A 14,594-nucleotide genomic window follows, 5' to 3' on the forward strand; every position below is an offset into this window, starting at 1 on the left:
TCATATATGGCTTCCTCAGGACAGGATGGCATGGATTCATGCCGTAAATGCGGCAGTTGGCTGGCGGATTTGCAGCCGTGCATCACATGCGCTGCTGCCCATGAGGGATGTGAACCGTGCGTGGATTCCACACTACCCTCCTCCGGAGAGGCCCTGCTTTCCTCTGATTCCGCCGGAGACATGATTCTGGCGTTCAGGACGCCTAAATTGGGTGAAACGTAAGCACAATTCCGTGGAAAAGGCTCATAAATCTTCTAAACATTCCAAATCGGAGTCCCGCAGAATGGTGACTATTTTTCGCTGGAATTTGTGGATATGATGTACCAGGCTTTCATGAGAAAAAAGGCTATGCCTATCTCTCCCACTCAGACTCTGGTACTGCAGTCTGTTCATCATTTGGATTCCAGCATGTCCATTTGTTCCTTTGCTGGAGCACCAGAAAGCAGGTGGCAGCTCCCTGCCATTGCGTCTGTTCCTGCGTCAGTTTCTAAGCCTTTGCTGTTGCATGGTTTCTTGGCAGGGTCGGTGGACGTGGCTAACTTAGCGGATCTGGGGGATTCCCAAACCAGTGAGTTTCACATCCTTGAGGAGGATCAGGCAGTGCGCAGGCTCTTCAAGTGTAGCCGCCTTCCCGGTCTTATTTCAGAGTCACTGTTGAAACTGGATTCAGACTCAGCAGTTCAGGCTGAGTGTTCAGTCATGAGTTCTAAGCCCCCGCTATCCGCTGCATTTCCGGACCATTTGGCGTAAATGCTCTTAGAGGTCTGGGAGGCCCCGGAGAGTCCCCTGAAGTGCCCTAGGGCCATGGCTAAGTTGTATCCCATGGCATCTGAGTTTTCCAAGCGCTTAGTCCTGCCGAAGGTGGATTTGGCTATGGCACAAATTACTAAACATACCTGTTTGCCCTTGGATGGAGGGGTTGTCCTGAAGGATGTTCAGGATACAAGAGTGGATTTTGTTCTGAAGTGTCTCTGTGATTCCGCTGTGGAGGGAGTGCGAGTTGTGACAGCCACTTCCTTTGTAGCCCAGGCTTTTCATACCAACCTCCATCAGGATCCTGAGGAGGTTGTCCTTCAGGACATCGACTTACTGTTGTCCGGGGTGAATAATTTGGCGGACACACTCTCGAGGTGCTCAGGGTAGAACTTTTGACTAGTTTTTCTGGCCTCCGCCGGACTTCTTCCTGTCCTCTCCCATTAGAAATCTGGACAGAGCCAGCAAGGTGCGAGCTACAGTGTGCAGGTTGCTGGATCTGGTGGCTATAGAGCCAGTCCCAAGGGGAGACTTGGGCTCTGGGAGATACTCGATTTACTTCATCGTGCCAAAGAAAGACTCTGATGATTGCAGACCTATTCTGGACCTGAAGGCGGTGAACGCCTTCCTGCAAGTTCCGTGTTTCCGGATGGAAACGGTATGTTCAGTCATGGTGGCAGTGGCACCCGGGGAGCTTTTGGCTTCCTTAGATCTCACGTAAGCGAACTTCCACATCCTGATAGTTCCAGATCATCGGAGGTTCCTGAGGTTTCATGTTCTCGGGAGACACTTCCAGTTTGCGGCGCTTCCCTTTGGGTTGGTATCGGCACCCAGATCATTCACCAAAGTCATGGTGGTGGTGGCTGACCATCTGCATTCGCTGGGTGTGCTCGTACATCCATACCTCGATGACTGGCTGATCAGAGCTCCCTCACTGGAGGAAGACCGCTTGGTGGTTTGCCAGGTGGTCATTTTGCTGGAGAGTCTTGAATGGGTGATCAATCTCAAGAAGAGTCACCTCGAGCCAGCGCAGGACTTGGAGTAACCTGGGAGTCCAGTTCCACATAGGTAGGAATCAGGTGTTCCTGCCGGAATCCCGGCAGCTCAAGCATCGGAGTACAATTCGGGACATGTTGGCGTTTCAGCCCCGATGGCCTGGCAGTATCTGCCTCATTGTGGCAACCATAAATGTGATTCCTTGGGCAAGAGCTCACCTATGTCCTCTTCAGTTGTTCCTTCTGACTCGGTGGAATCCTCAGCAGGATGCCCTGGGGGTGAAGTTGCCTTGGTTGGCAGCTGCGCTCAGCAGTATGCTTTGGTGGTTGAACCCGGTTACTCTGACTAGAGAGCTCCCTCTGCGAGTCCTGGACTGGGTGACTCTTAACTACGGACGCGATTCTCTCTGGTTGGGGAGCTGTTTGCAAGTCTGTGCCGGTTCAAGGCCGGTGGACTGCGCTGGAGAGCAGATAGTCGATCAATCAACCTTGAACTGCGAGCGATCCTGCTGGTTCTGCTAATATTTCAAGAGAGTCTCCACCGGAAGGCTGTACGTGTGCTCTCGGACAATATGACGGTTGTTGACTATGTCAACCATCAGGGAGGCACAAGGAGTCCTCTGCTGGGTTTGGAGGCTCGAATGCTCTTTGCCTGGGCTTTGTCCGCGGTTCATGTGGCTGGCGTAGACAATGTACAGGCAGTCTTCCTCAGTCGTCAGACTATGGACCTGGGAGAATGGTCCCTGTCTAGACTGGCGTTCGAGGCTATAGTGCACCGGTAGAGTCATTCCACCTTCAACCTGATGGCATCGTCAGAGAACTGGAAGGTGGATAGGTTCTTCAGCCACCGGCGGGAGGTCGGCAGTGAAGGGCTCGATGCTCTGGTTCAACCTTGGCCCGTAGGGGAACTTTTGTATGTCTTTCCCCTGTGGGTCATGATACGGCTTGTTCTGCGCCGGGTGTCCTCTCACAGGGATCCTGTAATCCTTGTGGCCCTGGACTGGCTCAGAAGACCCTGGTACGCAGACCTAGTGCAGTTGAGTGCAGAGAGGGGTCTGTGTCTTCCTTGCCATCGGAGGTTGCTCACGCAGGGCCTGATTGCATGTCAAGATCCGGACCGCTTTGGTCTTACGGCCTGACGCTTGAATGCGTGGCCTTGACAGCCAGGGTTTACTCTTCTGCGGTCATCGCCACACTCTTCAGAGCAAGCAGAAATCAACTGTGTCGGCCTATGTGCAGGCTTGGTGTGTGGGGGTTCAGGTGGACCTTTTAGTCCCGCCTGTGGCCCATGTTCTGGACTGCCTTCAGGCTAGCCTCAGGAAAGGTATGGCAGTTTCTTCTCTCCAAGTACAGATTGCAGGACTTTCATGTTTAGGTCCCTCTTCATTCAGGGGTTCTCTGGCATCTCATCTGGACTTGTCCAATTCTTGAGGAGGCGGGGAGACTGCGGCTTCCCTTGCGACTGCCTTGCCCCACATGGAACCTGAATTTGGTTCTTCGCTCTCTGGCTCATCTGCCCTATGTACTCCTGGATGGGATCTCTCTGAAGATCTTACCATTAAGACCATCTTCCTCGTGGTGGTCACTTCGGCATGGAGGGTGTTGGAGCTGCAGGCTCTGTCATGCAGAGATCCTTTTCTTAGCATCACAGACTCTGCGGTGATTTTGAGAACAGTGCCTTCCTTTTTTACGAAAGTGGTTTCCTCATTCCATGTCAACCAGGAAGTTCAGCTGCCCGCCTTTGTTCCTTCGAGTTCCAAGTCTAAGGACCATGTTTTGCGGTCTCTGGATGTGCGGTGTCTCTTTTTGAGATACCTGGAGGCCACTAACGATTTCCATCTATCATACCATCTCTTTGTCCTGGCGGGCCCCGGGTCTGCCTGCTTCCAAGGCTACCATCTCGCATTGAATACATGCTGCCATTTCCGCTGCCTGTGTGGCGGTGGTGAAAAAGCCTCCCCTTGGGGTGAAGGCTTACTTTACCAAAGGAATGACTTCCTCGTTGGCGGAGTCTCTGGCGGTCTTGCTTGAGGAGATTTATAGGGCGGCCACGTAGGCTTCACTTCATACCTTTACCAAGTTTCACCGGCTTCATGTGGTGGCTAAGGGTGATATGGCCTTTGGCGCTTCTGTTCTGGCAGCGGGCTTATCGGGCCCCTCCTGAGAATTGGGACTGCTTTGGTATGTCCCTAGTTCAGCCTCAGAGGGATTGTACAAGAATGAAAAATTAGGTTTCTTACCTCTGCTAATCTTCCTTCTTGTAAATCTCTGGAGGCTGAACTCCTGTCCATCTGTTTTGTCCGATTCGCAGGTCGCCTCCTCAGTAACTGCTTTTCGGGAGCTTGGTGAGAGCTTGAAACCTTTTTTAAAGACTTTAGCTTTTTCTGAAATACTGCCTGAATATGGAAAGGGAGAGCAAAGAGTAAAAACACTTTAATAGGTGGCTCAAAGCCTGGTGTCATCAAGAAGGCTTTAGGTACATAGGAGGATGGGGAAATACATGAATAGACAAGAAGCTATATTGCACTAATGGGCTACATATTACTACAGCAGGAAAAAGAAACCTTGCAGAGAAATTTAGACAATATGTTTCTAGGCATTTAAACTAGAAGGGGGGGGTGTATGAATGAAGGACAATTATAGAGACCACCCTGGCAAAAGAAAAGATGTGATAGTAGTAAAGATTGCAATATGAACAATATCAGCAACTCATTTCTTAGAATTGCAACGGAAAGTGAAACAAAACAAAAATCTATACGAAAAAGGAGATTACCTCTGAAAAATAGCTGGAAAGCGCTGACCACAAATGCTCGCAGTCTAAGCAACAAAGTTCATGATCTGCAAGCCCTGATGTTAGAGGCAGATCTAGATATTGTCGCTATCACAGACATGATCTTGTCGCTATCACAGACATAATCTTTTTAGGAAGGACAGAGATGGTTAAGAAGGTGGAGGAGTAGCTTTCTATCAATATCCAAATGACCGAAATGCAAGGGACCTTGGGAGAGGAAGAAGCGATATGGATTGCTCTGAAAAGAGAAGATGGAACTTCTATCTACATGGGTGTAGTCTACAGACCTCCGACTCAATCGCAGCAAATTGATAAGGATCTGATTGTGGATATCCAAAAGTTTGGAAAGAAAGAGGAGGTGCTGCTGTTGGGAGATTTCAACCTAACGGATGCGGACTGGAATGTTCCGTCTGCGGAATCGGAAAGAAGTAGGGAGATTGTGGATGCCTTTCAAAAGGCTCTGCTCAGACAAATGGTGACGGAATCCACGAGGGAAAAAGCAATATTGGATCTGGTCCTCACAAATGGAGAGAGTATCTCTAATGTTCAAGTGGGTGCACATCTGGGAAGTAGCGATCATCAAACGGTTTGGTTTGATATAATGGTTAAAGTGGAGAGCGGCCGCACGATACTTAAAGTCCTAGATTTCAAGCGTACGGACTTTAATGAAATGGGAGAGTACCTGAAGAAAGAGCTGTTAGGATGGGAGGACATAAGAGAAGTGGAAAGACAGTGGTCTAAGCTGAAAAGAGCGATAAAAATGGCTATGGACCTTTATGTGAAGAAAATAAATAAAAACAAGAGAAAAAGGAAGCCGCTATGGTTCTCTAAACTAGTGGTGGAGAAAATAAAGGCGAAAGAGTTGGCGTTCGTGAAATATAAAAAACCCAAGGAGTGCAGAACGGACTACAGGGTGAAACTGAAAGAAGCCAAGAGAGAGATACGTCTGGCGAAAGCACAGGTGGAAGAACAAATGGCTAAAAATGTAAAAAAGGGAGACAAAAATTATTTCAGATATATTAGTGAAAGGAGGAAGATGAAAAATGGAATTGCTAAACTAAAAAAAGCTGGGAACCAATATGTAGAGAGTAATGAAAAAGCAAATGTGCTAAACAAATACTTGTAAGAAAATCCTGGAGAAGGACCAAGATTGTCTGACAAAGTTACACGAGAAAATGGACTAGATTCTGCGCCATTCACAGAGGAGAGTGTTTATGAGCAATTTGAAAAACTGAAGGTGGACAAAGCGATGGGACCAGACAGGATCCATCCCAGGATACTAAGGAAGCTCAGAGAGGTTCTGGTGAGTCCTATTAAAGACTTGTTCAATAAATCTCTGGAGATGGGAGTGGTTCCTGGAGATTGGAGGAGAGCGGATGTGGTCCCTATTCACAAAAGTGGTCACAAGGATGAAGCGGGAAACTACAGGCCGGTGAGCCTCACATCGGTTGTTGGAAACATAAAGGAAGTGTTGCTGAAAGAAAGGATAGTGTACTTCCTTGAATCTAATGGGTTACAGGATCCGAGGTAACATGGTTTTACAAAAGGTAAATCGTGCCAAACGAACCTGATTGAATTTTTTGATTGGGTGACCAGAGAGCTGGATAGAGGACATATGCTAGATGTAATTTACTTAGATTTCAGCAAAGCCTTTGATACGGTTCCTCATAGGAGGCTCTTGAACAAAACTTGAAGGACTGAAGTTAGGACCCAAAGTGGTGAACTGGGTTAGAAACTGGTTGTTGGACAGATGCCAGAAGGTGGTGGTTAATAGAAGTCGCTCGGAGGACGGAAAGGTGAGTAGTGGAGTCCCTCAGGGTTCGGTGCTGGGGCCGATCCTGTTCAATACGTTTGTGAGTGACATTGCTGAAGGGTTAGAAGGAAAAGTGTGCCTTTTTGCAGATGATACCAAGTGTGCCTTTTTGCAGATGATACCAAGATTTGTAACAGAGTAGACACCGAAGAGGGAGTGGAAAATATTAAAAAGGATCTGCAAAAATTAGAGGAATAGTCTAATGCCTGGCAACTAAAATTTAATGCAAAGAAATGCAGAGTAATGCATTTGGGTATTAATAATCTGAAGGAACCATATATGCTGGGAGGTGAGAAGCTGATATGCACATACGGGGAGAGGGACCTTGGGGTGATAGTGTCTGAAGATCTAAAGGTGAAAAAACAGTGTGACAAGGCGGTGGCTGCTGCCAGAAGGATGCTGGGCTGAATAAAGAGAGGCGTAGTCAGTAGAAGGAAGAAGGTGTTGATGCCCCTGTACAGGTCATTGGTGAGACCCCACTTGGAGTATTGTGTTAAGTTTTGGAGACCGTATCTGGCGAAGGACGTAAGAAGACTTGAAGCAGTCCAGAGGAGGGCGACAAAAATGATAGAAGGCTTGTGCCAGAAAACGTATGAGGAGAGACTGGAAGTCCTGAATATATATACCCTAGAGGAAAGGAGAGACAGGGGAGATATGATTCAGACGTTCAAATACTTGAAGGGTATTAATGTAGAATAAAATATTTTCCAGAGAAAGGAAAATGGTAAAACCAGGAGACATAATTTGAGGTTGAGGGGTGGTAGATTCAAGAGCAATGTTAGGAAATTCTACTTTACAGAGAGGGTGGTGGATGCCTGGAATGCACTCCCGAGAGAGGTGGTGGAGAGGAAAATGGTGACTGAGTTCAAAGAAGCGTGGGATGAATACAGAGGATCTAGAATCAGAAAATAATATTAAATATTGAACCAAGGCCAGTTTTGGGCAGACTTGCACGGTCTGTGTCTGTATACGGCCGTTTGGGGGAGGATGGGCTGGAGAGGGCTTCAATGGCTGGGAGGGTTTAGATGGGCTGGAGTAGGATTTAACTGCGATTTCAGCAGTTGGAACCCAAGCACAGTACTGGGTAGAGCTTTGGATTCTTGCTCAGAAATAGCTAAGAAGAAAAAATTTAAATTGAATCAGGTTGGGCAGACTGGGTGGACCATTCGGGTCTTTATCTGCCGTCATTTACTAAGTTACTATGTTATGTTACTATGTAACATTCTAGATAGCAGTTGTGCCACAAAGATACCCCACTGGGATTATGACCCTGACAGAACTATAGAAAATGAAGATGTTGTGATTACCTGGGATATTTCTGCTCCCAAAGATAAAAAGCTTGATGCAAGAAAAAACAATAAGGAAAAAACATACTTTTTTTTTTTTGTGTGTGTGTGTACATTTTGATAGTTAATAGACGGTCCCTGCTCAGAGGAGCTTACAATATAACTTAAACAGCCATCTTTGTTGGGATTTTTGCCAGCACACACACCCTCTCCCCTCCTCTCTGGTGCTGTGTGTGTTTTTTTTAGGAATTCGGTATCCATATCTAAACATGCATGTGATGTTGGCTACTGTTTTTCCTCCTGGTTGTCTCTGAGGTACTCCAGGCTCATACTGTGAGGATCAGCCTTGGGAAGTTAGAGCCATATTGTTTTGTTTTTGTCTTTTTTTACACAGATTAGTTGTAGTGTATGTTTGCACACAGAAAATAATTTTCCTTTAATTAACTGAAAATTGTTTAACAAATACTAACATGTTTATAAACAATCTTGTTCAAGCAACTCAGGGGTTGTATTGTAGTAATAAAATGCTGTGTTGAAGTATGAAAATGTATTGAATGTATTTCAGCTGTGTTGAAATATGGGAATGTATTTCAGCATATCCTTATATTGAATATGAGGTAGACTCTTTTAAGGGCTCTCAGAAAAGCTCAGAATATGTAATCTGATGTGTTGTTAAGAAGCAGTAGTTAGCTCCAAGAGCATTCATGTGTCAATAATAGGATATTTTCTACCATTGTTAACCCATCTCATCCACTTATACAGTCACAGCACTTGAACTACCTCCTTATGTTTCAGGAAATGGCAAGTGATGAGCTTAAGGAGATGCGCAAAAATCTGACCAAGGAAGCCATCCGAGAGCATCAGATGGCCAGGACAGGCGGCACAGAAACTGACCTCTTCACCTGTGGAAAGTGCAAGAAGAAGAATTGCACCTACACGCAGGTACGATATTATACCATGCATGGCCCGCTTGCTGCACCAGGCCAGCCACACTTCTTACCATTATCCATGTTCCTGTTTTGAGCAAGCACTTACCCATAGCTAGAGAATAATGTTAAAAGGGCTTTGAAGAAACAGTATTTTAATTTAAAAAATATAATAATTTATACTTGATTTCTGGATTCCAAGCTTATACCTTTTCCTTGGATTGGTTGTCTTTTTTTCCTTTGGTTCTTGTACCTAGTTTTCTTTTAATATTTTTGTTTGCATTTCTTTTAAAATAAACCAAGCATTTGTTTCACAACTGGTTCCAAGGCTTCCTTCAAACAAGATCATATAGAGTTAAGTCAAAAGATATTTTATCTGAACCATGGACAAACCCCTGCGGAATACCACAAGGATCCCCACTATCGCCCATACTATTCAACCTCTTCATAGCTTCCTTAGGCACTGCCCTAGACGCCCTAAATATAACATCTTTCAGTTACGCAGATGACATAACCATCATTCTCCCATTTGACATACAAGACCCCAGCTCCAATGAACACCTGATAACAACACTAGAAACTGTAGAAAAATGGATGAAGAACCATAAATTGAAACTGAATGCAGAGAAAACCAAATTCCTACTACTAGAGAAGGAACAAAAGCAATCTATAACAGAATTGGAAGTAAATACAATCAAATATCCCATACAGAGCACTCTAAAAATTCTAGGAATACAATTAGATAGACGCTGCACTATGCAGACACAGATACACAAAGTCATACAGAAGGCATTCTTCACCATGCGAAACCTAAGAAAAATAAGAAATTTCTTTACCAAAGAACACTAGCAAGATCATTGTACAATCCCTCACACTCAGTAACTTGGATTATCCCAGGACAAGCAGGCAGCATATTCTTGACTGATGGGTGACGGCACCGACGGAGCCCCGGTACGGACACTTTTAGAGTGATTGCACTCTAAGAACTTGGAAAGTTCTAGAGACCGCACCGCGCATGCGCGAGTGCCTTCCCGCCCGACCCCGACGCGCGGTCCCTCAGTTTCTTAGTTTCCGCGGAGCTAAGAAGTCGCATTTTCAACGGCTGTTGAAATATTTTTTTCATTCGCCTTCCCGCTCGCGTAAACTTTTCGGGTTCTTTTTGCCCTTTCTTTTTTCTTTCTTTAAAAAAAAAAAAAAAAAGATTTCTTTTGTTTTTGTCGAGTTTTCTTGATTTGACCCGGCGGGGCCTACTGCCATCATCGAGGCCTCGGCCTTCGATTTGGCAGAAGCCGTTTTTACGTTCATGCCCCCCCAGCCTGGGTTCAAGAAGTGCCAGCGGTGTGCACGGCCTATTTCCCTGACAGACCCGCACAACTGGTGCCTTCAGTGTCTGGGTCCGGAACAACAGGCCTCTACCTGCACCCGCTGTGCCACTTTGAAAAAGCGGACTCTCAAAAATCGAGAGATACAGCAAAGACTGCTTTTCGGCACCGACATGTCCGACCCCGCGTCTTCGGCGCCGGTCTCGGTACCTGTTTCGTCGGCACCCACCTCATCGACGCCACGCGATACCGCGTCGGCGTCGCAGCATGCAGGTAAGCCGGCTAAGAAGCCTTCCCCGCTGGAACGTCCTCCGGTCTCCATTGCAGAGAGTCCAATCCTGCCGACCGTGAGGCGCCAGCGGAAGCGCTCCGCCCCTATTGAGGTGAGTCCCTCGACATCGGGCTCCTCATCTCCGGGGCGTCGAGCGGCACCGCAGGTACCGCAGAAGAAAAAAGCGGTACCGGTGCCCTCCCTTGATGATCGCATTGCGGCCATCTTGCAGGTACAGCTGAAGGAACAGCTCAAACAACTCCTTCCAGCTCTCCTGACACCGAGCCCTCCGGTATCGGTCCCCACTGAGCAACCGGTACCGATCGTGGAACAGTCCGTATTATCACCATCCACTCCTTCGGTACCGGTACACTTGGCCTCATCGGCATCGATGCCTGTCCTCGCACCGGAGCCCAGGTCTCATCACCAATCGGTACAGACATCGGCTCCGGTGCGACCGATAACATCGCCCGGTACCGCGTCGGTGAGGTCGGGTAAGTCGGTACAGAAGTCCCGACACCGAGATCCATCCACCCCTGAGTCTCGGGACCGTGGTCCCCATGTTCGAGACCCTGATCTGTGGGGCGACTCTGAAGAACCTCTTCAGTCAGAAGGGGAGTGTTCATCAGAGGAAGACGAGCCTGTTCTGCAGGATATTTCCTCCAAACCTGATTCCACCTCTTTCTCTTCTTTTTTAAGAGATATGTGTGAATCTCTTTCCATTCCTTTGGAGGCTGAGTCTAAAAAGTCCAAAGCTTTTTTGGACGCTCTTGATTTTGACCAGCCTCCAAAGGAATTCTTGAAACTCCCTTTACATGACATCCTGAGGGAGACATTTTACAAGAATCTGGAGACTCCTCTTACTATCCCGGGAGCTCCCCGCAAATTGGATTCCCTTTATAAAGTAATCCCTATTCCTGGTTTTGATAAACCACAGCTCTCTCATGAGTCTCTTCTTGTAGAATCCACCCTCAAGAAGTCCTTAGGAGCTAGTGTCTATGCCTCTGTCCCTCCTGGCAGAGAGGGTAAAGCCATGGATAAATTCGGTAAGCGACTTTACCAGAATGCGATGCTTGCTAATCGTTCTGGTAACTATGCTTTTCATTTTTCGTTTTATTTAAAGCATCTCCTTACCACCATGGCTTCCTTTGAGCAGTACCTTCCTGTGGGGAATCGTGAGGCTTTCCATCAGTGCTCTTCAGCTCTTTTCCAGCTCAGGAAATTCATGGTAAGGTCTATATATGACACTTTTGAGCTTACCTCTAGAGCAACAGCCATATCTGTAGCCATGCGCCGTTTGGCTTGGCTCAGAGTCTCTGAGCTTGATGTTAATCATCAAGACCGGTTGGCTAATGCCCCATGTTTAGGGGATGAGCTGTTTGGAGATTCTATGGACTCAACGACCCAGAAGCTCTCGGCTCATGAAACCCGCTGGGATACCCTTCTTAAGACCAAGAAGAAACCTCCACCTTCACGGCCATTCAGACAGCAAACGGCCTATCAGCGGCGTTTTGTGGCTCGCCCCTTGCAGCCTTCCACTCAGCAACCTAGGAGGCAGCGTCAACAGCAGCGGCAAGCACCTAGACCTCAGCAGCAACAACCAGCTAAGCAGCCTCCTCCACAAAAATCGACTCAGCCCTTTTGACTTGATCCTCGAGGGCATAGCCAGCGTTCAACCTTCTCCTCTCCTCCCTCAACCGATAGGAGGACGTCTGTCTTTCTTTCTCAGCCGGTGGGAAGTTATCACTTCGGACCAGTGGGTCCTCAACATCATCCGCCACGGCTACTCTCTCAATTTTCACACCCTCCCGGGCCAAAGTCTACCAAAAGAGTCTGCTTTGCACACTCCTCAATCTGCCCTCCTTTGTCAGGAGGTTCAGTCCCTCCTGCTTCTGAACGCCATAGAGGAAGTTCCTCTGGACCAAAGAGGGCACGGGTTCTACTCCCGGTATTTTCTAGTCCCCAAGAAAACAGGAGACCTCAGACCAATTCTAGATCTGCGAGATCTCAACAAATGTTTGGTCAAAGAAAAATTCAAGATGCTATCTCTAGCTACGCTTTATCCTCTCCTCGATCACAACGACTGGCTATGCTCTCTCGATCTCAAAGAGGCCTACACTCACATTCCAATTCATCCGGCCTCCAGACAGTACCTGCGCTTCATGATCAATCACTGTCATTACCAATACAGAGTGCTCCCCTTCGGTCTTGCCTCCTCTCCAAGAGTGTTCACCAAATGTCTGGTAGTGGTGGCAGCATTTCTGCGCTCCCACCACCTTCAGGTTTTTCCCTACCTGGACGACTGGTTAATCAAGGCCATTTCATCTCAGACTGTTCTTCTGGCCACCAACCAGACCATCTTTTTTCTCCAACTCCTGGGGTTCGAAATCAATATACCCAAGTCTCACCTTCTTCCTACGCGGAGACTTCAATTCATTGGAGCGATACTGGACACGGTCCAGATGAGAGCCTTCTTGCCGGACAACCGTCTTCACAACCTCCAATCGCTCTGTCAGCAGGTGCTGTCCCAGCACTCCATTTCTGCAAAGCAGATGATGATTCTCTTGGGTCACATGGCCTCCACAGTTCATGTCACACCACTGGCACGGCTTCACCTGCGCACTCCTCAATGGACCCTGGCTCTCCAGTGGTCTCAAGCGACAGACTCTTGCTCACGACACATATCTGTGACATCGTCTCTTCGTCAGTCTCTGCAATGGTGGTTGATATCCTCAAATCTCTCCAGGGGCCTTCTGTTCCATCTGCCTCCTCATCATCTGGTCATCACCACCGACGCCTCCCCTTATGCATGGGGAGCCCATCTGAACGAGTTCCAAACTCAGGGCCTGTGGACTCCTCAGGAAAAGAAGCATCACATCAATTTCCTGGAACTCAGGGCAATGTTCTATGCCCTCAAGGCCTTCCAACACCTTCTATTTCCTCAAGTCCTTCTCATTTGCACAGACAACCAGGTGGCCATGTACTACATCAACAAGCAAGGGGGAACGGGCTCTCGCCTCTTATGCCAGGAAGCCCAGAGAATCTGGTCTTGGGCATCCTCGCGCCGCTTATTCCTGAAAGCGATTTATATTCAAGGAGAACAGAACTTCTTAGCGGACAAGCTCAGCAGAGTTCTCCAACCCCACGAATGGACTCTCGACCCATCGACTCTACAGTCCATCTTTGCACAATGGGGCACTCCTCAGGAGGACCTTTTTGCAGCTCCTCACAATCATCAGTTGCCCCAATTCTGCTCCAGACTTTACTCTCCTCACCGTCTGGCAACGGATGCATTTCTTCTGGATTGGTCCAATCTGTTCCTTTATGCTTTCCCTCCTCTGCCTCTCATGCTTCGGACCTTGTTCAAACTAAAGAGGGAACGGGCCACCATGATCCTGATTGCTCCACGGTGGCCCAGACAACATTGGTTCTCCCTTCTACTTCAACTCAGTTCCAGGGATCCATTTCTACTTCCACTGTTTCCATCTCTGCTTACACAGGATCAGGAAACCCTCCTCCATCCCAACCTGCAGTCTCTACACCTGACAGCTTGGTATCTCTCGGGCTGACTTCAACTGATCTTTTGCTATCTCAGCCTGTTCGCTCCATCCTGGACGCCTCCAGGAAACCAGCCACTCTTCAATGTTACCATCAAAAGTGGACGAGGTTTTCTTCTTGGTGTCTCCTACATCATCATGATCCCAAGTCTCTTGCAGTGGAACCCCTATTGGATTATCTGCTTTCTCTGTCTACTTCTGGTCTCAAGTCTACTTCCATCAGAGTTCATCTCAGTGCCATTACGGCCTTTCATGAGCCGGTCCAAGGGAAACTCCTTTCAGCTCATCCCCTGGTCTCCAGATTCATGCGAGGTCTTTTCAATCTGAAACCACCTCTCAAAGCACCTCCGGTGATCTGGGATCTAAACGTGGTTCTCTCCGCCTTGATGAAGCCTCCATTCGAACCCTTGGCTACTACCTCTTTCAAGTTTCTCACTTGGAAGGTACTTTTTCTTATTGCTCTCACCTCTGCCAGGAGGGTCAGTGAGCTCCATGCACTAGTTTCTGATCCACCTTTCACTGTCTTTCATCACGACAAGGTGGTTCTACGTACACATCCAAAGTTTCTCCCTAAGGTTGTTTCTGAGTTCCATCTCAACCAATCTATTGTACTACCTGTTTTTTTCCCTAAACCTCACTCCCATTCCGGGGAACAGGCTCTTCATACTTTGGACTGTAAGCGGGCTTTAGCTTACTATTTAGACCGTACTAAGCCCCACAGATCATCTCCCCAACTTTTTCTGTCCTTTGATCCGAATAAATTGGGACGTCCTGTTTCTAAGCGCACACTATCTAATTGGCTTGCTGCGTGCATTTCATTCTGCTATGCTCAGTCCGGACTGACACTGGAGGGTTCTGTCACGGCACATAGAATTAGAGC

At 47.6% G+C, this 14,594-nt stretch overlaps 1 protein-coding gene across 2 annotated transcripts in view; it reads left to right on the forward strand.

The window, feature by feature from the left end:
- TCEA1 (transcription elongation factor A1) overlaps window positions 1-14,594 on the forward strand; it is a 170,768-nt gene that overhangs the window by 141,485 nt on the left and 14,689 nt on the right. For both annotated transcript variants that reach the window (XM_033933660.1, XM_033933659.1), the window contains exon 8: window positions 8,434-8,580. In XM_033933660.1, coding sequence (XP_033789551.1) covers window positions 8,434-8,580 — 147 coding nt within the window. The remainder of the gene's footprint in view (window positions 1-8,433; window positions 8,581-14,594) is intronic.

The sequence above is a fragment of the Geotrypetes seraphini genome, chromosome 2, assembly GCF_902459505.1.
Source record: "Geotrypetes seraphini chromosome 2, aGeoSer1.1, whole genome shotgun sequence".
Classification (NCBI taxonomy): domain Eukaryota; kingdom Metazoa; phylum Chordata; class Amphibia; order Gymnophiona; family Dermophiidae; genus Geotrypetes; species Geotrypetes seraphini.